Source organism: Anomaloglossus baeobatrachus, chromosome 3, assembly GCF_048569485.1.
Source record: "Anomaloglossus baeobatrachus isolate aAnoBae1 chromosome 3, aAnoBae1.hap1, whole genome shotgun sequence".
NCBI classification, from domain to species: Eukaryota; Metazoa; Chordata; class Amphibia; order Anura; family Aromobatidae; genus Anomaloglossus; species Anomaloglossus baeobatrachus.
In genome coordinates this window covers 203190037-203214994 of record NC_134355.1, presented here as the reverse complement: position 1 = coordinate 203214994, position 24958 = coordinate 203190037, and the positions used below count along the sequence as shown (strand labels likewise).

At 43.0% G+C, this 24958-nt stretch overlaps 1 protein-coding gene across 2 annotated transcripts in view; it reads right to left on the bottom strand.

Annotated features, from left to right (window-relative positions):
- The window catches only part of LOC142295128 (protein unc-93 homolog A-like), a 592827-nt gene that overhangs the window by 374308 nt on the left and 193561 nt on the right, over positions 1–24958 (bottom strand). For both annotated transcript variants that reach the window (XM_075338196.1, XM_075338195.1), the window contains exon 4: positions 3888–4025. In XM_075338196.1, coding sequence (XP_075194311.1) covers positions 3888–4025 — 138 coding nt within the window. The remainder of the gene's footprint in view (positions 1–3887; positions 4026–24958) is intronic.

The following is a 24958-nucleotide window of genomic DNA, read 5'->3' as shown; positions in this document are numbered from 1 at the left end:
GCGGTGACCTGAGGGCCCAGGCATGTGGTTGCCAGAGGAGTATGGCGAAGTACTCCCGGAACCATAGCACCGAAGGGGTACAGAGCCCTAGGTCAGGAAAATGCTCCAGGCAGACCTGATAAAATCTGCACAGTGAGGGGATCATTCAGGACCTCACTGACCTTAGAATTCAGGGGGCACCAGCAGTGACAGGAGAACCAGGAACTGGAATGGAACACCGACCCTACAGGGTTCACACTGCCTGCCGTATGGACCAGAGATTGAGAGAGAAACAGGAGGGGGCCCCCAGATGCTCCAAGCCATGGGGACCCAGCAACTTGAGAAAGGTGCAGGGGATAGAGGCCACCAGGTCACTAACTGGCACTGGGACTCAGGGAACCAGAGGTGAACACCAGCCTTCCTCCGGGTACCAGTTATCATCCACTGTGAGTAAAGAGAACCAGTTTTATAGCAACCCCTTTATGTGGCTTACCTTCTTTCAGCACCTAACTCCATCACCTACCTCCTGGGGCCCCAGCCCCAATTGCAGAGGGCCCAACATCCAGGCTGCTGTCAACTTCAGCCCTAGCAGAGAGACTGTGCAGCAGCGGTTCTATCTCCATAACCGCAAACCACAAGTGGCGTCACGACATAAACTTTATTGAATATTCCCCTGTATATAACCCCTTTTAAAGTGACCCCCAGGGTCACGGAACCAGGCAACGGCCACCCAGTGACACATCCCAGTATTACACTGCCCGGGACTGAGTACCCCATAGCCCTAGGCGGCACAGAGGTTTGAGCTGAGAAATGGCAATTGAAATGTAATGTGGATAAATATAAGGTCATGCCCTTGGGCAGGGGACATAAAAATTCAGCTTATGTACTGAAAGAGAATTTGTCATCAGGTGGTTTGGTATGTAAGCTCAAGCCAGCATGCTGCAAGAGTTAAAACATATAATTCAGGCATGCTTGTTTAATCAAAGTCAGCTCTGTGATTTATTTGCTAGATTTGTTTAAGCAGCAGGACCCTTATCATTGCTGGACTACAATGTCACGCACACGGCAAGGCGACACACCCCCTCCTCTAATTGATAACTCAGTTTCAATGTACAATCTCTATAGAGAGCCTGGTTTGGGTGGGACAGCTTTCTCAGCTCTGCAGCTTTTCTAAATCTAAATAATCTAATTGTGTCAGAACAGCTGCAGCCAGTTATCTAAGTGATAGATCGTTGGATTGAGGTTTTCTTTGCCTACACCATGCTGCTCTCAGATGAGGTAGCAAAAACCTACTGTCAGATTTTTTTTAATTGTAAAAGACAGGGTAAAACTGTCACTGAAAAAGACTTGACTGTATGGGTGGACGGAAAACTTAAATTTACTGACCAGTGTCAGACAGCTGCTCCCAAGGCTAATAACATAATGGGATGCATTAACAGAGGCAGAGATGCTCAAAAGAAGAACATGGTTTTGCTTCATACAACTTGGGGTTATTTACTTTGGAAAAACAAAGTCTTAGGGGCGATGTTATTATAATGTACAAATATATGAGGGGATAGTACAGAGTTCTCTCATGATCTTTTACATCTAGGCCTGAGTAAAGGGGCATCCACCAAGTCTAGAGGAAAGAAGGTTTAATCATAATCACAGATGCAGATTCTTTCCTTTAAAAGCAATGAGACTATGGAACTTTCTGGCACATAATGTTGTAAAGGTTTTCACTGCTAAAATTCAAGAAAGGCCTGGATGCCTTTCTTGAAATTTATAATATTACCTGCTATGTTCTGTGATTGGGTGTTGAAACAGGGAACTAGTCTGATTGACATATGTGAAATCAGGAACAAATTTTCCACTAATATGGAGTTTACTGTCTGGCCGATGGAGTTTTGGGTTAGACTCAATGTGCTTAAAGGGGGCTTTACACGCTAAGACATCGCTAATGCGAACTCGTTGGGGTCACGGAATTGGTGACACACATCCTGCCGCATTAGCGATGCCGTTGCGTATGACACCTATGAGCGATTTTGCATCGTTGCAAAAACGTGCAAAATCGCTCATCGGTGACATGGGGGTCCATTCTCAAAAATCGTTACTGCAGCAGTAACGAGGTTGTTCCTCGTTCCTGCGGCAGCACACATCACTCCGTGTGACACCGCAGGAACGAGGAAGCTCTCCTTACCTGCCTCCCAGCCACAATGCGGAAGGAAGGAGGTGGGCGGGATGTTACGTCCCGCTCATCTCCGCCCCTCCGCTTCTATTGGGCGGCGGTTCAGTGACGCAGCTGTGACGCTGAACGAACCGCCCCCTTAGAAAGGAGGCGGTTCGCCGGTCACAGTGACGTCGCCGGGCAGGTAAGTATGTGTGACATGTCTGGGCGATGTTGTGCGGCACGGGCAGCGATTTGCCCGTGTCGCACAACAGATGGGGGCGGGTACCCACGCTAGCGATATCGGTACCGATATCGCAGCGTGTAAAGTAGCCTTTAGTCTACCTTTAACCTTAAAACTATGAAACTATAAGTCTATGAAACTTAAAACTCTATTGGAAAGAGCTTTCCTAGGAGTAAACAATAACATTGAAAATACATCTCTTATTTATAATGGTAAGGATTTTTAATAACATGTATACTGAAATATTGTTTGTTTTTTCTCAGCATTTAGAAATTTTATCCAGTTAAAAAGATAATCAATTTAATTCTGCATTTTGATGTGGATCTTATGTTGGTTTGCTCTGTTTATTTTTTTTACCCATCCTTCAATACCAAGGGAAACAAACACATATTTGCCCCATTTATGAATATCCGGAGTGGTTGTACCAGTAACTCTGTTTTGCTCTGCATAGCATTTCCAGCGGTCCTTGTCACTTTAAATTAACAGCTGCAATAGAGTTGAATAAAATAGAACTGAAAAATAGAATAAAGAAACAAATCAAACTTTTTTTTTTTATCAAAGACACTAAAATTGGTCAATGGCGCCTCCATACATAATTATCTATCATCTCTATAACACAATGATGTATAAAGCGATACTGGGAGTAGAAAAAGATGGGGGTGGCTCTCCCTCCTGTATTTGTTGAGTGGGGGAGCCATTTGTGTACATATTAGGGTGGTAATTTCCATCAAGTAGGGAATCCTTAGTGCTGTTAATAGGACTATACAAAGGAACATATTTATCCTCACATATTTACTTTGTGGATATGCTGGTGCTATCTGTGAATGGTCGTATCTTTAACGCTTAGGTCCATATAGGTGTGTAAATAACTGATGGTTGAACACCATTATCTACTCCTAATATCCCTTAATGCACAATCATGTTATATATAATGATGTTTGAGGACTCTATTGAGCATTTTTTAGTGTCAATGATAAGTTAGATTATTTTTAGTTTGTTTTGTTATTTTTACTTTTTTCTCTTATTCTATTCTTTTGAACTCTTTTTAAAATTGCTCTCAAACACCCTTAGCAGCAAATATGGAAGTGTATTTGCTACCTTTCTCTTGGGCAAGTGTCCTTATCATAATATAAGCATAATATAGCAAAAGCAGTAAACACAATGAAACTTGAATTACATAACAATTTATGGTACTAACTTGTAGGAAGTAATTAATTGATCCATATATACAGTAAACATAGAAGGCAATGTACAATATATATTGAAGATAATTTGGTCATTACACAATATATGTACGAATCCATTACTTCTTAAATTTAAGTAAAAATAAGCAATTTACTCCCTCATGTTAATTCAACATTTTCATCCTACCACGGGGCTTTTTTAAGTCCTTCAGGACTTTCCATGGGAAGCTGTTGGGGAACTGTTACTGCACAACAATTTAAAGTAAATAAATAATTTAAAATATGTGAACTTGTCTCATTACTCAGTATAATGATCTATTCATTAAAGTCTTACCTGTATAAATACCCAAAAGAGTGTAAATTAAAGATTTTGTTGGCTTCCTGGAGCTGGTACTGTTTGTAATGTTGAATTCAATATATGGGCAGTCATTTGCTCCGCAGTGTGTATAGTTTGGTAAAATGACATTATTTTCTACAAAATATTAATAGTAAATAGAAAAATATAAAATCAGGATTAAAAGTAAATAACTGGATAGATAAAAATTAAGTTTTGCATTATTTAAAAAATATCTGGTTTACTGATCTTTAAAAGTCACAATAATAGCTATTGCCAAAAATGAAGTCAGATGTGTTACGTATCTATTCAGACTGGACTGTTTTAAGCATTTAGGACAAAGCATTTTAAAAATTTTATTGTTACATTCTCAAAACCATAACCCCTTAATAATGGTGCCAGTTTGACCCTAATGACCAGACCAATTTTTGAAATCTGACCACTATCACTTTATGATAAAATAACTCTGGAACGCTTCAGCGGATCCCGGTGATTCTGTTATTGATTTTCGTGACATATTGTGCTTCAATTTAGTGGTAAATTTAGGACAATAATTTTTGCATTTACTTGTGAAAAAAAAATCAGAAATTGCCGAAAATATTGAAAATTTTATAATTTTGAATTTGTTTATTTTTATGTCCCTACGCCAGAGAGTTCTGTGACACAAAATAGTTAATAAATAACATTTCCCTCATGTCTACTTTATGTCAGCACAATTTTTAAATCATATTTTTTTTTTTGTTTGGAAGTTAGAACAGTTCAAAGTTCATCAGCAATTTCTCATTTTTTCCAATAAAATGTATAAGACATTTTTTTTAGGGACCACACCGCATTTGAAGTGAATTTGAGAGGCCTAGGTGACAGAAAATACCCAAAAGTGACACCATTCTAAAAACTAGAGCCCTTAAACTGCTCAAAACCACATCCAAGAAGTTTACTAACCCTTCAGGTGATTCACAAGAACAAATGCAAAGTGGATTGAAAAAAAAATTACATTTTACCTAAAAATGTTGCTTTAGCCTCAATTTATTCACTTTTACAAGAAATAGAACAACAAAGAGGGCCCCACAATTTGATATCAAATTTCTTCTGAGAGTGCTGATACCCAAAATGTGGACAGAAATGTTTATTTGGACACACAGCAGGACTCAGAAGGGAAGGAGCACTATTTGAATTTTGGAACACAAATTTGGCTGAAATAGATTGCGGGTACCATGTTGCATTTGCAGGGCCCTAAGGTAACTAAACAGCAGAAACCCCCCACAAATGACCCCATTTTGGAAAGTAGACCCCATAATGATTTTATCTAGGGGTGTAGTGAGCATTTTGAACCCACATGCACAACATAAAAATTTGATAACATTAAGTCGTCATATTGAAAATTTCATTTTTTTCACAAAATTGTGGATTAATTACTAAATTTTGCACTTTTACATGAGGCAACACCAAAAAGTGGACCCCACATTTTGTTAACCACTTTGTTCTGTACGAAAAGTTTTGCCAGTGACTTCTATTATGCTCTTTACTTGAGACAGGCACCAGAGCATTGCAAAATGTTCTGCTCAAGAAACAATCATCCGAGCATTTTAGTGCTCGCTCATCACTAACGTTTATAACATACAGACTTAGGGTATGTGCGCACGTTGCTTTTTACCTGCTTTTTACCTGCTTTTTACCTGCTTTTTTGCTGCTTTTTCTTCTGCGCTGTTTAATGCCAAAATGGATGTGTTCTTCTATTCAAGCAAAGTCTATGGGAATTTGGGTTTCTTGTTCACATTATGTTGTTGAAAATGCTGCCTTTTTGTGGCAGAACTTTGGTCAAAAACTCAGCTTTGCAGTGCAAAACCCAAATGGCAAAAACAATTGACATGTTGCTTCTTTGAAAAGCTGAGTTTTTGACCAAAGTTCTGCCTCAAAAAGGCAGCATTTTGAACAACATAGTGTGAACAAGAAACCCAAATTCCCATAGACTTTGCTTGAATAGAAGAACACATCCATTTTGGCATTAAACAGCGCAGAAGAAAAAGCAGCAAAAAAGCAGGTAAAAAGCAGGTAAAAAGCAACGTGCGCACATACCCTAAGAAGGACCTGCCTCTTCCTTTATCAAGTATTAAGCATGTACTTAATGCACTGTAATATTTCAATTCAGATACAGAGTATAATGCATGAAGAACAACGCAATAATATGGACATACATTACTTACTGTGCATTTAAAAAAACAAAAACAAAAAACAAAATAGTAAAAGTAGATTAAACTAGTTTAAAGTCTTTCAGAGGCTTACAATTTAAAAACCAAAAAGTAAAAATGTATTCCCACATGAGTAATAAAATATCAATACTTTTATTAATTCAAATATTAAAATACAGACAAATATTCATAATTCATAAATTTGTTATAAGCAAGGATTGCCAGTAATTGCAGGCCCTGAAAAAATATACCAAATACAAAAAATTGTACTAATTTGTTCACAGAAAAAGCACTCTTTCAACTAGTAATGAGCAGAATTATTCCCCCACTGATTAGGTAAAGTGAACAAATGTAGCCATCTAGTGGACAAGAGTTGTATTACTATTCCTTAGTTACATAGTAAACTAATAATGAAGGGAGAACATATCTGCATAAAAAAAACAGTAAGTTGGAACAAAAGTGTTACGGGGGGGACCGGAAGATAAGGACCAAGGGGTAAAAATCCCTATTGCCAGTCGGGGACCACCGTGCTCCAGATGACAAAGGAGCTGCTGGCAACCCGAAGGTTAGGCGGAGACTATAGCGCTGGATGGCTCTGAGATAACCCAGGAAACCTGGGAACTGGTCACATGTGTAGGGAGACGTCAGACCAGACGAAAACCCAGTTAGCGTTTCGGTGGAGTGGGCACTATACCGCAGGGCTGTGGAGTCTGAGTCGGAGTCGTGGAGTCGGAGCTCATTTTGGTGGAGTCGGAGTCGGTATAAAATGCACCGACTCCGACTCCAAAAATATATAATAAATTGGGGACAGTAGTGCAATGCAGAGTGTGATTATTTTTTTTTCATAGGAATTTGGGAAACTTATGAAATGTCCTATAAATGTCTGTTCTATTCCTGATCTAAGGCTACATTCACACACAGCGTTTTTGCTGCATTCTTTGAGTATACGTTTTTCAGCTGCAAAAGCAGATCAGCTTTTTAAAAAACTGCATCACCTGAAAGGTTTTTGAGCTCATAAATAATGCTTTCAATAGCAAAAGCAGATTAGAAAAACACCACACAAACTGACATGCTCATTTTTTGTGAGGATCCTCACAAAACGCTGTGTCTGAATGTCCTATCTTAAAACCCACTGTCTTTGCTGGGATGCCAGAGTCACTGCATTTCACTGAATTATTTTGCCATCAATGTTCGATATGTTTGTGACAAGAAAGAAATTGTTGGTAAGACATTGGCAGTAAAAGATAGTAAAGCTCATCACACCAGCCAGTTTCTCCAGGCCTTAGGGGTGCTTCACACATAGCGAGATCGCTACCGAAATCGCTGCTACGTCACGGTTTTGGTGACGCAACAGTGACCTCATTAGCGATCTCGCTGTGTGTGACACTGAGCAGCGATCTGGCCCCTGCTGTGAGATCGCTGCTTGTTACACACAGCCCTGGTTCGTTTTTTTGGTCGTCGCTCTCCCGCTGTGACGCACAGATCGCTGTGTGTGACAGCGAGAGAGCAACGAAATGAAGCGAGCAGAGAGCAGGAGCCGGCATCTGGCAGCTGCGGTAAGCTGTAACCAGGGTAAACATCGGGTAACCAAGGTGGTTAACCGATATTTACCTTCGTTACCAGCGTCCGCCGCTCTCACACTGTCAGTGCCGGCTCCTGCTCTCTGCACATGTAGCTGCAGTACACATTGGGTTAATTAACCCGATGTGTACTGTAGCTAGGAGAGCAGGAAGCCAGCGCTAAGCCGTGTGCGCTGTTCTCTGCACATGTAGCTGCAGTACACATCCTGTACTTAACCCGATGTGTACTGTAGCTAGGAGAGCAGGGAGCCAGCGCTAAGCAGTGTGTGCGGCTCCCTGCTCTCTGCACATGTAACTGCAGTACACATCGGGTTAATTAACCCGATGTGTACTATAGCTAAGAGAGCAGGGAGCCAGCACTAAGCAGTGTGCGCGGCTCCCTGCTCTGTGCACATGTAGCGACGTTATGATCGCTGCTGCGTCGCTGTGTTTGACAGCTAAGCAGCGATCATAACAGCGACTTACTAGGTCGCTGTTACGTCACAGAAAATGGTGACGTAACAGCGACGTCGTTGTCGCTGTCGCTATGTGTGAACCCAGCCTTAGTGGAAAAAGTTCTGCAAGATTAGGAACGCAAAAAAGAACAGGTTCTTGCCATTGTAACGAACAATGCTTCAAAGAAGTACAATTAAAGTACAATTAACTGATAAATGAGAGTAAAGGCCACTTTACACACAGAGATAAATCTGTGGCAGATCTGTGGTTGCAGTGAAATTGTGGACAATCTGCTAGGTTTGTGGCTGTGTACAAATTGAACAATATGTCCATGATTTCACTGCAACCACAGATCTGCCAAAGATTTAACTCTGTATGCAAAAGTGGCCTTAATGAACAACAGCTAGAAGAAAATTTAGGATTTAGTATGTGTGAGATGGAGCCACAGTGCTGTTCATGTAACTGAGGAACAAACACATATTACAACAGAAGAGCAGCAAAATGATACTTTAGGATTAGATGATCTTGTTGAAGCTGCTTCAAAACACTTTCATATTCATCACATGCGCTGTGTTGTGCACACGCTGCAGCTGGCAAAAAGAGAAAGTCTACAAGAGGTACCCTGGTTTCACACATCCGGCTTTTCGCCGGTTTGGCGGATGCGGCGCACTCCAGTACAGTGTATACAGTACAGCGGCAGCGCGACAAACGACGGTCACATGCTTTCATGTGATCGAAGCATGTGACCTGGAAGTTGTGGCGCTGCCACTGTACTGTACTGTACTGGCATGCGCCACATCCACCAAAATGGCGAAAAGCCAGATGTGTGAAACTGGGTGGACATGCTGGAAATCTGATTGGAAAAGTGAGGAAGTTGGTTATTGCCGCCAGAACCCCTAAAATTGATTCCATCTTGAAGAGACGTGCTGGGAAAGGGGCAATTGATGATCAAGCCACTCGGTGAGGCAGCACTTATTTAATGACTGAGCGATTGCTTGAACTAAAATCGTTTCTTATAGATTTGGTGAACCCTCAAGTAACATTAAATGAAGGTCAATGGACACAGCTGGCTGAATTGAAGGAATTGCTTAATCACCCATTTACTGTGACTAAAAAATTACAAGCTGAGGATTTAACTCCTGGCATTTTCATAAGGGAGTGGAAGAACTTGTTATTTTGCCTGTCCCAAAGAGGAGGTTTAATCAGAGGTGGCATTTCTGCTTCAATGAAATGGAGAGAGACACAGCTATTGGAAAGTAAAATTCTTCTGGCAGCTGTTTATGTGGACCCAAGTCATCATATACTGCTTGATGATCAACAGCTTACTAAAGAAAAAGAAGCTTTGAGTGAGGTAGCAGTTAGGATGAGCAGCTACAGGACTGCCAGGCGCAAGAGGACTTGGGGCCCTGACAGTGCTACTGCTGCCATATCTTCATCCTCATCAGATGAGGAGTTTAACTTTGACAAGTATTTGGATGACATGGAGCAGCAAAGTGTTGTCGCAAGGAAAAAGATTTCACTCCGTCTCCTATAGCAGCAGATTGGTCAGATTTCAGCAACATTTTTCACTTGCTCTCAAAGAAATAGAAAAATTCAACCGTTCACCAACACTGACTGTGCATGAGGCAATTCCTTTATACCTCGAAATTGTTAGAGATGTTGCCCATGTGGTTACGGCTTTGCCTCCAACCCAAGTTACTGTAGAGAGGTTGTTCTCTAGCCTTAAAATTATTAGGTCAGATTTGAGGTCATCTATGAAGGGGGATCTGATGGAGGCAATTCTATTTCTTAGAACAAATTCATAGACTGCACAAATGTTATTTAGTATGTTTTTGTTGAAAACTGTTTTTTGCCACTTACATAGTGTAATAGTGTTATATATAACACTATGTAATACACTATGTAAGTGGCAAAAAACAGTTTTCAAGAAAAACATACTAAATAATAACATTTAGCATATTGCTTATATTTAAGTGAAAACTGTATTGTAGTACAATGTGAACATCAGACATTTAATCATGTTTATGATACAATAATCAAGATATTTAGAACATAAAATATAGTTATTGGAATACAACTTTGGAACACGAACTGTAATAAATTGTAAATATGTAATACAATATGTAATTTTATATATATATATATATATATATATATATATATATGTGTGTGTATATATTATACATGCACACACAAGATATATATGTAATCTACTGCTGTATATTACATATTGTATAACATATATACAATTGATTACAGTTTTGTGTGTTCTAAAATTGTATTCAAATAAATATATTTTATGTTCTATCTAAACATCTCGCGATTATTGTATCATAAAAATGATACACATTATACTACAATACATTTTTCACTTAACTATAAGCAATATATGTGGGAGTCGGAGTCGTGGAGTCGAAGTCTGAGTCGGTGCAAAGGAAATTGAGGAGTCGGAGTCGTAGGTTTGTCTTACCAACTCCACAGCCCAGAGGGTGACCAGGTAGCGTTGACCGAGAAGACCGCCGCGACAGCGCCCTGTCAGCCACGTGTGTAAGATACGACAGGACGAGCGGTCCTCCAATTAGCATTTCTGGTCGCCACTCGACTGGCCATGTGTGTGAAAGACACGTCAGATCAGGTAGTCACACCAGTAGCATTGACTGGGAAGCTAAGGAGGATAATAGGGTTCACACACCCAACCCAGGAACTCCCTGTTAACTCCACAGGGTTCCTGGGGTACGCTGTCCATGTGCGTAGGGGCACTACCAGACAGGTGGCACAGCAGGTACGCTGTCTATGTGCGTAGAGGACACAACCGGAGAGGTAACGCAGCAACCGCAGCCCAGTTAACGCCACTGGACTGCTACAGCACAACTGGAACAGCAGCAAGGAAGCACGGCGCTTTACGATGATGTGTCACACGCAACGACGTTGCTAACGATGATGGAAGTGCGTCACGAAAACCGTGACCCCGACGACATATCGTCAGATAAATCGTAGCATGTAAAGCGGCCTTTAGTCTCAGAAATGACACAATCAGGCTGAGCATGCTCACTAAGTGAAACACTGGACTTAGGCTCTGGCTGGGGTGAATCGGCGGGAGCATGCGCACTAGCCACCTTTCCACACTTGGACGTGGTGGAAGAAACAGCCAACTGGACGACCCAAGGCATGGCCAAACATGGCAGCCGGCGCCTGGGTGCAAAAGGAACCGCAGCAGGCTGCTTATGGCTATGGTGGCGCCGCTTCGTAACAAAAGTTTATAAACTTACAGTAGTGTATGGTATCTGTTGGGTCCATGCCACCCCAACTTGTGTTTTGTATTACTTCATCAGGATGCGTGTATTGGGTTAAAAGAGGCCAGTATTTCAATGTAGAATAGCCAACCAGTGGTGGGGACTAGTGGGTGTGTAAGTGACGTGGCCAAGCATTTGTGGCAGATGCACGGCGTCCAAGCCTCCTGTTCGTAGTGATCTTTGGTTCGTGGCCCCAGAATGCAAGCATCCTGCTGTTGCCAAGCAGTGCCACAGGTGCACTGCACTTGATTCTGCCTCTTACCAAAGATCCACGGCACGGACACCAGACATGCACATTGCTTGGGAAATGGAAGATTGCAGTAAAAAAAAACAAATTGTCATCTACTTATGAGTGTTAGAAACATATAAGAAGGAGATAATGACATCTGGTAATAAATTGAACAAAGTGACATCTCCTTTTTAGCTTTAAGAGTGTATAAATAAATAAATTAAGCAGACAGTGACAGTTAATTATTAAGTATTAGTGAGGATGAAACTCAAAGTGTTGCCAAACTCATAAGCCAAAGGTACAAATAGAAATGTGTAGATACAGTTACGAACAACTATGCCTACTTCAAAATATAAATATGTGACATTTAAATATCTGTTTTCACGTATGATTGTATATTTATGCTACATATTGCAATTGTGGCTTTTTTTGAGTGGTATCACACCTTTACAATTTATTGGTAAACATGTCTACATATTTATTGGTATTTATTTATTTAATCCAACACATTTTTTTTAAATATAACTTTTATATATATCTATATATATATATATATATATATATATATATATATATATATATATATATATATTTATATATATATCTATATATATATATATATATATACACATACATATATGTATATACATATATATATATATATATATATATATATTCACATATATACAGTGCCTACAAGTAGTATTCAACCCCCTGCAGATTTAGCAGGTTTGATAAGATGCAAATAAGTTAGAGCCTACAAACTTCAAACAAGAGCAGGATTTATTAACAGATGCATAAATCTTACAAACCAACAAGTTATGTTGCTCAGTTAAATTTTAATAAATTTTCAACATAAAAGTGTGGGTCAATTATTATTCAACCCCTAGGTTTAATATTTTGTGGAAAAACCCTTGTTTGCAATTACAGCTAATAATCGTCTTTTATAAGACCTGATCAGGCCGGCACAGGTCTCTGGAGTTATCTTGGCCCACTCCTCCATGCAGATCTTCTCCAAGTTATCTAGGTTCTTTGGGTGTCTCATGTGGACTTTAATCTTGAGCTCCTTCCACAAGTTTTCAATTGGGTTAAGGTCAGGAGACTGACTAGGCCACTGCAACACCTTGATTTTTTCCTTCTTGAACCAGGCCTTGGTTTTCTTGGCTGTGTGCTTTGGGTCGTTGTCTTGTTGGAAGATGAAATGACGACCCATCTTAAGATCCTTGAAGGAGGAGCGGAGGTTCTTGGCCAAAATCTCCAGGTAGGCCATGCTACCCATTTTCCCATGGATGCGGACCAGATGGCCAGGCCCCTTGGCTGAGAAACAGCCCCACAGCATGATGCTGCCACCACCATGCTTGACTGTAGGGATGGTTTTCTTGGGGTCGTATGCAGTGCCATCCAGTCTCCAAACGTCACGTGTGTGGTTGGCACCAAAGATCTCGATCTTGGTCTCATCAGACCAGAGAACCTTGAACCAGTCTGTCTCAGAGTCCTCCAAGTGATCATGAGCAAACTGTATAAGAGCCTTGACATGACGCTTTGAAAGTAAAGGTACCTTACGGGCTCGTCTGGAACGGAGACCATTGCGGTGGAGTACGTTACTTATGGTATTGACTGAAACCAATGTCCCCACGGCCATGAGATCTTCCCGGAGCTCCTTCCTTGTTGTCCTTGGGTTAGCCTTGACTCTTCGGACAAGCCTGGCCTCGGCACGGGTGGAAACTTTCAAAGGCTGTCCAGGACGTGGAAGGCTAACAGTAGTTCCATAAGCCTTCCACTTCCGGATGATGCTCCCAACAGTGGAGACAGGTAGGCCCAACTCCTTGGAAACGGTTTTGTACCCCTTGCCAGCCTTGTGACCCTCCACGATCTTGTCTCTGATGGCCTTGAAATGCTCCTTTGTCTTTCCCATGTTGACCAAGTATGAGTGCTGTTCACAAGTTTGGGGAGGGTCTTAATTAGTCAAAAAAGGCTGGAAAAAGAGATAATTAATCCAAACATGTGAAGCTCATTGTTCTTTGTGCCTGAAATACTTCTTAATACTTTAGGGGAACCAAACAGAATTCTGGTGGATTGAGGGGTTGAATAATAAATGACCCTCTGAATAAACTTTTCACAATTTAAAAAAAAAAGAAATAACATTCTTTTTTGCTGCAGTGCAGTTCACACTTCCAGGCTGATCTACAGTCCAAATGTCACAATGCCAAGTTCATTCCGAATGTGTAAACCTGCTAAATCTGCAGGGGGTTGAATACTACTTGTAGGCACTGTATATATATATATATATATATTATAGTACAGACCAAAGGTTTGGACACACCTTCTCATTCAATGAGTTTTCTTTATTTTCATGACTCTGAAAATTGTAGATTCACATTCAAGGCATCAAGACTATGAATTAACACATGTGGAATGAAACACTTAACAAAAAAGTGTGAAACAACTGAAAATATGTCTTATATTCTAGGTTCTTCAAAGTAGCCACCTTTTGTTTTGATTACTGCTTTGGAGACTCTTGGCATTCTCTTGATGAGCTTCAAGAGGTAGTCATCGGAAATGATCTTCCAACAGTCTTGAAGGAGTTCCCAGAGATGCTTAGCACTTGTTGGCCCTTTTGCCTTCACTCTGCGGTCCAGCTCACCCTAAACCATCTTGATTGGGTTCAAGTCTGGTGACTGTGGAGGCCAACTCATCTGGGTAGCACCCCATCACTCTCCTTTTTAGTCAAATAGCCCTTACACAGCCTGGAGGTGTGTTTGGGGTCATTGTCCTGTTAAAAATAAATGATTGTCCAACTAAACGCCAACCAGATGGAATAGCCAGCAAGGTGCTGTGGTAGCCATGGTGGTTCAGTATGCCTTCAAGTTTGAATAAATCCCCAACAGTCTCACCAGAAACGCACCCCCACAACATCACACCTACTCATCCGTCCTTCACGGTGGGAACCAGGCATGTAGAGTCCATCCGTTCACCTTTTCTGCGTCACACAAAGACACGGTGGTTGGATCCAAAGATCTCAAATTTGGACTCATCAGACCAAAGCACAGATTTCCACTGGTCTAATTTCCATTCCTTGTGTTCTTTAGCCCAAACAAGACTCTTCTGCTTTTTGCCTGTCCTTAGCAGTGGTTTCCTAGCAGTTATTTTACCATGAAGGCCTGCTGCACAAAGTCTCCTCTTAACAATTGTTCTAGAGATGTCAGCTGCTAGAACTCTGTGTGGCATTGACCTGGTCTCTAATATGAGCTGCTATTAACCTGCGATTTCTGAGGCTGGTGACTCAGATAAACTTATTCTCCAAGGCAGAGGTGACTCTTGGTTTTCCTTCCTGGGGCGGTCCTCATGGGAGCCAGTTTCTTTGTAGCGCTTGATGGTTTTTGCCACTGCACTTGGGGACACTTATTATTATTATTATTTATTATTATAGCGCCATTTATTCCATGGCGCTTTACAAGTGAGAGAGGGTATACATACAACAATCATTAACAGTACAAGACAGACTGGTATAGGAGGAGAGAGGACCCTGCCCGCGAGGGCTCACAGTCTACAAGGAATGGGTGATGGTGCAATAGGTGAGGACAGAGCTGGTTGCGCAGTGGTCTACTGGACTGAGGGTTATTGTAGGTTGTAGGCTTGTTGGAAGAGGTGGGTCTTGAGGTTCCTCTTGAAGCTTTCCACGGTAGTGGAGAGTCTGATGTGCTGAGGTAGAGCGTTCCAGAGTATGGGGGATGCACGGGAGAAATATTGTACGCGATTGTGGGAAGAGGAGATAAGAGAGGAGCAGAGAAGGAGATCTTGTGAGGATCTGAGGTTGCGTGCAGGTAGCTACCGGGAGACTAGGTCACAGATGTAGGGAGGAGACAGGTTGTGCATGACTTTGTATGTCATGGTTAATGTTTTGAACTGGAGTCGTTGGGCGATGGGAAGCCAGTGAAGGGATTGGCAGAGTGACGAGGCTGGGGAGTAGCGAGGGGAGAGGTGGATTAAGCGGGCCGCAGAGTTTAGGATAGATTGGAGGGGTGCAAGAGTGTTGGAAGGGAGGCCAGAGAGCAGGAGGTTGCAGTAGTCGAGGCGGGAGATGATGAGGGCATGCACTAATGTTTTTGCAGATTCTTGGTTAAGGAAAGCACGAATCCGGGAGATATTTTTGAGTTGTAATCGGCATGAGTTGAAGAGGGCCTGGATGTGTGGCTTGAAGGATAGAGCAGAGTCGAGGGTTACTCCAAGGCAACGAGCTTGTGAGACTGGGGTGAGTGAGCAACCATCATGTTTGATGGAAAGGCTTGTTGGAGGAGATGAGTGAGGAGGAGGAAAGACAATGAACTCTGTTTTGTCCATGTTAAGTTTTAGGAATCGTGCAGAGAAGAAGGATGAAATAGCAGACAGACTGTGGTATTTTGGTTAGTAGAGAGGTAATGTCAGGTCCAGAGAGGTAGATCTGTGTGTCATCGGCATAGAGATGATACTGGAAGCCGTGGGACTCTATGAGCTGTCCCAGGCCGAAGGTGTAGATGGAGACTTTCAAAGTTTTCCCAATTTTTCGGACTGACTGACCTTCATTTCTTAAAGTAATGATGGCCACTCGTTTTTCTTTACTTAGCTGCTTTTTTCTTGCCTTAATACAAATTCTAACAGTCTATTCAGTAGGACTATCAGCTGTGTATCATCCACACTTCTGCACAACACAACTGATGGTCCCAACTAGAGATGAGTGATGTTCAAGGTTCGAGGTTCGCCAATTTTATGTTTGATTGATTTTGGGGGGTGTTCGAGTCGTTCGACGAACTCGAACGATTTGCTAAAAGTTCGGCAGTTCGAGTTACGTTCGAGAATGGTTCGATCACCAAAAGCGTGGCTTTTTACAGCTACGTGTGCAGGAAGCAATCACTGGCAGCCTGCGGTAAGCTGATAACCAGGGTAAATATTGGGCATCCAAGCAAAGCGCTTTGCTTAGTAACCCAATGTTTACCCTGCCTATGTGTGCAAAAATCCCCGAAAGCCACACAGAAACACTTCCGTGTGACTTCTGTTGGCTGCCGCTGCAGTCTGTGTCCCGCTCCAGCCCCAGCCCCACAGCTGCCCGCTCAGCAGTGTCCACAGCTGCCCGCACTGTAAGGTGTCCACAGCTGCCCATACTGCAGTGACAGCAGCCGCGGGGATGACAAGCGCTGCCGTCACCGTTAGTGAAGTTCCTTACCTGCGGTGATGAAGTCCTGGCCTCCTGATGTCAGCGCTGTCACTGTCTTCCATGGCCGCCGCTTGTCACATCTCATCTCGCTGCCGACCCGAGACTGTGACTAGCAGTGACTGTCATGATGTATTTTACCTTCTCACTGTATTTGCTGTAATACTATGTCTTGGGATGTAAGTAACCATACCTAACCCCCCATCTCCTGTGTCTCTGGGCCCATAATGCAATTATCTCTTGTCCACACAGCCAGGGGAACTTCTCATTGTTTCGTAAGCAGTGGATAATGCCAACTACACAAACCTGTAGACATCTCGGAGCCAACCTTCTAGAATCTTCTAGTGGGCCCAACCATTGCATAGACCCCTACCCTTGAGGGGCGGGCCCACGAGCTCAGACAATTCACTCCTGTTTCTAAATGCAGTTGGGAGCTGAGTTTTGAAGAGGAAGGGAGCGAGATCTGATTCTGTGGATAGATCTCGCCGTCCAGTGGATTGTGTGGGATTTCTGGGACTCTGAAGAGGACTATTTCGTCGTGATCTGGCACTTTGGATTATCGGGAGGTGTCCCCGAATCTGTTTTATTTGGACTTGTCGTGTGCTGTTCCTGTATTCCTGTTAGTAAACCTGTTGGATCATCCTCGGCCTGTTGTCTCTCTTTGCTCTGATGTACACCCCGTTACAAACTGGTGGCAGCAGCGGGATCAGAGCAGAAGAAATGGAGGACAACGGCCAATCAACGTCTGAAACCAGAACCTCAGGATACAGGAACTGGACTGTGGTGAGCCTACAAACAAAGGCCCATGAATTAGGTGTCGGCTACAAAGGACTCTCTAAGGAGCAACTAATTGAGGCATTGGAAAACGCTTGCCTGCAAGATGGCACCGAGGAACAATTTCCACAGCAAGGGGAGCAAAGACGGGAGCCGGAGGTAAATACCCAAAAAAGTCAATGGGTTGTGTGGTACGAGGAGGAGATGGCCTTGCTGGGAGAGGAGACCACCATAGAATATAAGATGGAGGTCATGAGTGGAGCTAAAGAGAAGGAGCGCAGGATGGAGGAGATGGCACTGCTGGATAAGCAGCTCGCTGTGGAAGCCGCAAGAGGTTCCAGACAGACTGTAACCCCAGCACCCATCATGAGGGAACTTGCCAGGGTGTCCCGCAAAGACTTCAAGCAGTTTAATGAGGCTGCTGGTGACATTGAGGGCTTCTTCCAGGACTTTGAGCATCAGTGTCGATTAATGGAAGTCCCAGAAAGGGAGCGCGTCCGGCATCTGGTTGGGCTCTTAGAGGGTGGAGCTGCTGCAGCCTATAGAGCTATGGACCCTCGGTGGAACTGTGAGTATGCGGATATTAAACAGACTATTCTAGAACATTATGCTGTAACGCCAGACACTTACAGGACTCAGTTCCGTACTTTAGCATGTGATGAGGAAGTGTCCTTCAAGATGTATGCCAACAAACTGAAACATCAGTGGCATCGTTGGCTGGAGGCAGAGGAGGCCTTAACCTTGGAGACCGTCCTCCAGGTCCTCCTAAAAGAGCAGTTTTACTTCAAGTGCCCCGCTGAGACCTGGGAATGGGTGCGTGAAAGGAGACCAGACACTGTGGAGGAAGCTGCAGCTCTAGCTGATGAGGCTCTCACCATCAAGCCTCAGTGGAAAAAACTACTACCCAGTGAGAAAAAAACCACCAACCCCCCAACTCTGGCGGCCCCTGGTCCTTCTGGCCCCAATGTTCACCATCACCCTAGACCGTCAACTCATGGGGACCTTCGTGTGACTGTGCCTCGCATTACTCATGCTCCACCTTTGGGAATACGACGTGGAGGAAGAATCCCAGAGCGCAGATGTTATGGGTGTGGGCAGCCTGGGCACATGCAATTCCAATGTCCAGGTGTTCGGAGACAGAACAGCTACAGACCGCCTTTGCCTGTTCATTATCTACAGACACCTTCACCAGGAGAAGACCTGGATTCTGTGCCTGATGACTTGCCAAGTGACTCAGATATCCTGGCTTCCCTACCTGGAGTCTATGGGGTGCGAGCTCCAGCCACCTGTTCTTCTGATCTTCAGGACAAACATCTACAGGAGGTCGTGCTGGATGGCCAAAAAGTTGTTGGCTTCCGTGACACTGGGGCTTTCCTCACCATAGCCGATCCCCGAGTAATTCAACCACAAGCAATTCAAAAGGGACCAGGAATTGCCATTGAACTGGCAGGAGGTACCCAGAGATATATTCCAAGAGCGAGTGTGACCCTGGATTATGGCTTTGGGGCAAAACAATGTGTGGTCGGTGTGATGAGCGGCCTCCCTGCAGATGTTCTTCTAGGAAATGATGTGGGGAATCTTCATTGCCACTTTGTCGGTGCGGTAACCAGAAGTCAAGCCAAGAGAGCAGCCCATGTGGACGTGTACAACCCATCCATGGAAATGAGGCCACCAGAACTGCCATTACAGCCGGTGAGTGATTCTTCTTGTGGGGATAATATGAATGTTACTTGGGATAAAGTTCAGTTTAGACAAGAAGTAGAGACTGACCCCACCCTTGCTAGTTTTAGAGCCCGAGCTGAAATAGGGCAGCTAGGGGAGAACGGAGAAAGAATTATCAGAGAAAATGGACTTTTGTATCGGGTTGCCAATGCCGACTCCCTAGATAAGCCCTGGACTTATAGCAAACAGCTGATTGTTCCTCAGAAGTACAGAATTCCCCTATTACACCTGGCTCATGACATTCCTACGGCTGGCCATCAAGGCAAAACCCGCACTGAGAGACGATTGACTCAAACTTTTTATTGGCCGGGGATTTCCCAAGCAGTGGCGCATTTCTGCCGAACTTGTGACATGATGTCAGCGTAGAGGGCGACCCGGAGATCACCCAAAGGCACCCCTGCAACCGCTCCCTATAATAGAAGAACCCTTTGAAAGAGTAGCTGTTGATATCATTGGACCTCTGGCTAAACCAAGTAAATCTGGAAATCAGTACATTCTCACTGTTGTGGACTATGCCACCCGATATCCAGAAGCCGTGGCCTTGTCAAGTATCTCTGCAGCCAAGGTGGCCGAGGCCTTGGTTATTATTTTTACCAGAGTAGGATTCCCCAGTGAGATCTTGTCGGACCAAGGCTCCCAGTTTATGTCAGAGTTGGTCCAGTGTCTGTGGCGCACCTGTGGAGTACGAGCGATCCGAACGACCCCGTATCATCCCCAAACAAATGGACTTTGTGAACGATTCAACGGCACTCTGAAGAATATGCTGAGGGCCTTCACGGACCGAGATTCAGACTGGGAGAAGTACCTACCCCATCTCTTGTTTGCCTATCGGGAAGTTCCCCAGGAGTCCACTGGGTTCTCCCCCTTTGAACTACTCTATGGAAGAAAGGTCCGAGGACCCTTAACCCTGCTCAAGGAATACTGGGAGGGGCAAGTTGAAGATACAGGAACCCCTGTTGTCCCTTATGCCCTAAAGCTGCGAGAAACCCTGGCCCAACTTGCTAGTTTTGCCCAGAGTCATTTGCGTATGGCTCAAACCAGACAGAAGACATGGTATGACCGTAAAGCACGCTATCGGGAGTTTGTAGAAGGACAACAAGTCTTAATGATTGTTCCCCATCGGCAGAATAAACTGCAGACCACATGGGAGGGTCCCTTCCGGGTTCTCAGAAAACTGAATGATACCAATTACCTTCTTGCTTTAGATGATCAGGGGCTAAGGCAAAAGACTGTCCATGTGAATATGATTAAGGAGTACCATGACCGGAACATTCCAATGATAGCAAGCTGTCGGTTGGCTTCAGAAGATGGTCAAGAGGATGAGGACTCTCTACCTGATCTCGTGGAAGCAGCGAGAGCCCCATCCACTGTGGAACAGGTTCCCCTGGGAGATCACCTGGACTCCTTACAGAAAATCCAGATGCTGGAAGTGATTCAACAGAGACGGGCTGCTTTCTCATCCCAACCAGGTCGAACCACCGTCACCCAACATCATGTGGACACTCAGGGCATCCGTCCCATACAACTGGCTCCTTACCGGGTACCTGAATCAGTTCGAAACACCATGCAGCACGAACTGGAGGAGATGTTACAGCTTGGGGTAATCCAGGGCTCCCATAGCCCTTGGGCCTCCCCTGTGGTGTTAGTACCCAAGAAAGATGGGAGTACTCGATTTTGTGTGGACTATCGGCGACTAAACAACCATACCGTCAGCGATCCTTACCCAATGCCTCGTATTGACGAACTTCTAGACCGACTGGCTGGGTCCCGATATGTCACTACCTTGGATCTCAGTAAGGGATACTGGCAGATCCCTCTAACGGATGAAGGGAGAGAACGGTCCGCTTTTATAACCCCCTTTGGTCTGTATGAATTTCTAAGCATGCCTTTTGGAATGAAAAATGCCCCGGCCACCTTCCAGAGAATGGTGGATCAGATCCTCCGGGGATGTGATAACTTTGCTTGTGCCTACTTGGATGATATCGCCGTCTTCAGCCACACATGGGAGGAACATCTGAAACAAGTAGCCATTATTTTGGACCTGATTCTTGCAGCCGGCCTAACTGTTCGACCCGATAAATGCCAATTGGGGATGGGGGAAGTCCAGTACCTAGGGCATAGAGTGGGAGGAGGGAAGCTCCGTCCTGAGCCTGCCAAAATCCAGGCTATTAGAGACTGGCCTGTACCCCAAACTAAGAAACAAGTTATGGCTTTTCTGGGCACTGCCAGTTATTACCGAAAATTTGTTTCTCATTTCAGTACTGTGGCCAAGCCTCTTACCGACCTGACCAAGAAAACAATGCCCCGGCTGGTGATCTGGACTCCAGCCTGTGATGAGGCTTTTAACCGGCCGAAGGACGCTCTGGTCTGCGATCCTGTCCTGGCTGCTCCAGACTACAAGCGGAGATTTATTGTGCAAACGGACGCCTCTGCTTATGGACTGGGAGCTGTCCTCAGCCAGGTGAATGCAGCTGGGGATGAACACCCCATTGCCTACCTCAGCAGGAAACTTCTGGACCGAGAAGTGGCCTATGCAACTGTTGAAAAAGAATAGAACACCAAATTAATGGCCCAATCACAGTAAGGCTAACTCTAGAATCGAAAAACACCGATGTAGTAACCAGAGTAAATAGCAAAGGATTAAAACAGAATTATTTTATTGTGGACATTTTAAAAAAACATCTTTTTTTTAAAAAAACATTTTTTGGGAGAAATAGAATAGTGGGGGATTTTTGCCAATAAACAATCCTTCCATAAACCACTTCGCTAAACGTATGTGTGTATCACGGTAAACCACAATTATTTTACTTTGCTGAGAGCAGGAAAACAACTCCTAAAAGAGCATATATAATGCATATCCACAAGGAAAAATGTTATGCAAACCAAAGGAGAAAGTTAAAAGGACAAAGCAGTGGTTTATAAAACCTCAAAATAATGAACAATTATTGCACTTCCCCATCCATGTAAAGAAATATATTAAAGCTGGCACATACATATGACAAATGTTGCCAAAATGACTTTTCTTAGGCAGAAAACCATATTGAAGTGAGATTTCTTATATATGCTGGCTTTTAAAGTAGATGTAAAAGTATCAGCCAGAAATGAACAGGCAGTAAGATCACAGTTGGATAAGATAATAGTTCTGCCCAGAAAATAATTATATGCTGGCTTTCAGATACATAAAAGAGTGCCAGCCAAGTATAATGCAACAGGGAAAAAAAACAGGATACACAAGCAGTCAACAATGAAACAATTGGAGCAAATGCCTGACTGCCAAATATCATACTGAAGTGGGTGGAAAGATAAATACCCTGACGGCCGTTTCGCCTAGGGCTTCTTCGTGAGGGTGGTGAAGGGTGTGTGTAGATGGGTTTTTATAACACTCACCTAGGCAGTAGCGTCGGCGCTCATGGCCGCGATCCAGCACCGGAAACACATGCTGCGGCGTCCAACGTCACTTCCGCCCGCTCTGAACACAGAGGGGAGGGAAGCAAGTACAGGACGCGTAGGCATGGTAACGGTCACGTGGATCGCGGGCAGAGCGCACACTGCCGGAAGAACAGTGTGCAGCATGAATCGCTGCCCCACACCCAGGAGGGAGGGACGCAGGGAAGCAGGCAACACAGTGTCTTGCTATATAACTAACATAGAATAATAGGAGGACCATATATAGACCACACAAGATAAACAAAAAATATATAAATTATATAGTATAGTACAATTCATATGAGCGGAGGTGTATGAAATATATAAACATACACCTGCACATAAATAAATGTGTATCCAACCATGGTTGTGGTAATAAAATATATAATTGATATGTGAAAGGTGAATAATAAAAATATAATATATACAATGTTTTGTAAGAACACATATATATATAGTTATATATGTGTACATGTGTTAAAAGAGAATATTATAATATTAATGATGATATGTGAAGGACAAGTGAAAAAATACATTAATGTGCAGTGAATACTTATAATGCATAAAAATACATATATGTGCAAAATGATTATGTACACACAAAATTGCATCCGCCCATACACATAGACACATAAACATACACACATGTGGTGCACTCATACACACAAAACCTATACGTGATAATACAGTGATAATACAGAATACTTATAATGCATAAAATTACATATATGTGCAAAATGATTATGTACACACAAAATTGCATCCGCCCATACACATAGACACATAAACATACACACATATAATGCACTCATACACACAAAGTCTATAAGTGATAATACAATGAAATTATGAAGTGATAAAAGTTCACATATGTTAATCCAAAAAAGTAAGGATTTATAATTAAAAATCCGTAAAAAGACTGAGTATAAGAAAACCTAGGTATAAAAAAGGGGGGCTATGCACGATTATATTGAGAATACATAGTACATATAAAACATACATGTACATGTACAATGCATTCACACATGTACACACACATGCTCACACATCAACACGCATACACAACCTTACACACACACACATCCACACACTCTCATGCACATACAGTCACACACATACAATATACACAAAACACAACATATGTTTCCTCCACATGTGAAAGGTCCTCCTAAAAATCGCTATTCCTCCAGGCAATATCTAAAAGGAAAAAGGTGAGAATTAAAAACAAAAACAACAACAACGATAAAAATAATTTTATTCAATTAAAAACATAAAATATATAAAAACAAACAAAACAAAAAACAACACCCTACTAAGCTAGTGGTGTTACAAAAATGACGCAAAGCTGAGTACTTCGTTAAGGCCATTTGGTCGAATGCTGTCAATGGTCATGATCCACCTTGTTTCTAATTGTGAAAGCTTTTTCTTCATATCCCCTCCACGTTGATCTTGGGGGATACAATCAATGCCAAAGGCCCGCAAAAGGCCACCATTACAGGCATGTGTCAGTTTGAAATGTTTCGCAAGAGGTTTTAAGATGGAAGGATCATCGACATCAATAGCATGATTAATGTCCCTGACATGTTCCCGTATTCGTACTTTGAGAGGGCGAGAAGTCAATCCTATATACATCTTCTTGCAGGGACAGTAAGCACAGTACACCACATGTGTAGTATTGCATGTGATGTGTCTGGTAATCTTAAATTCCCGTGCTCCACTTGCAGATGTGAAGTGGGTATTCCTTATCATATTAGGGCATGCAATACATGTGCCACAGGGGTAAAAACCCCATTTAGGTCCCTTGGATCCAAAAGTCACAGATGGTTTAGGTCCCTCATAGTTACTATGTGTCAACAGATCCTTTAAATTATTAGACCTCCTGTAGGTTATATTTGGTCTATTTGTGGTGCATTTATTCAAAGTGCTATCTGCTCGAATGATAGGCCAAAATTTTTGAAGAGCTTCTGCCACTTCCTTCCATCTACAGCTATACGTAGAAATGAATCTTACCTGCTGTGTAGACTCTTCTCGTCGTCTGGGGCAAAGTAACTCATCCCTATTGCTTTTCATCGCGCGTTGATATCCCTTCTTAATGGATCTTCTAGAATATCCCCTATCACGAAATCTGGAGGTCAAGTCTTCAGCCTGTTTTAAAAATGTAGGTTTAGATGAACATATCCGACGTGTTCTAAGGAATTGGCCTGTTGGAATGCTTTGTATTAAGGCCTGTGGATG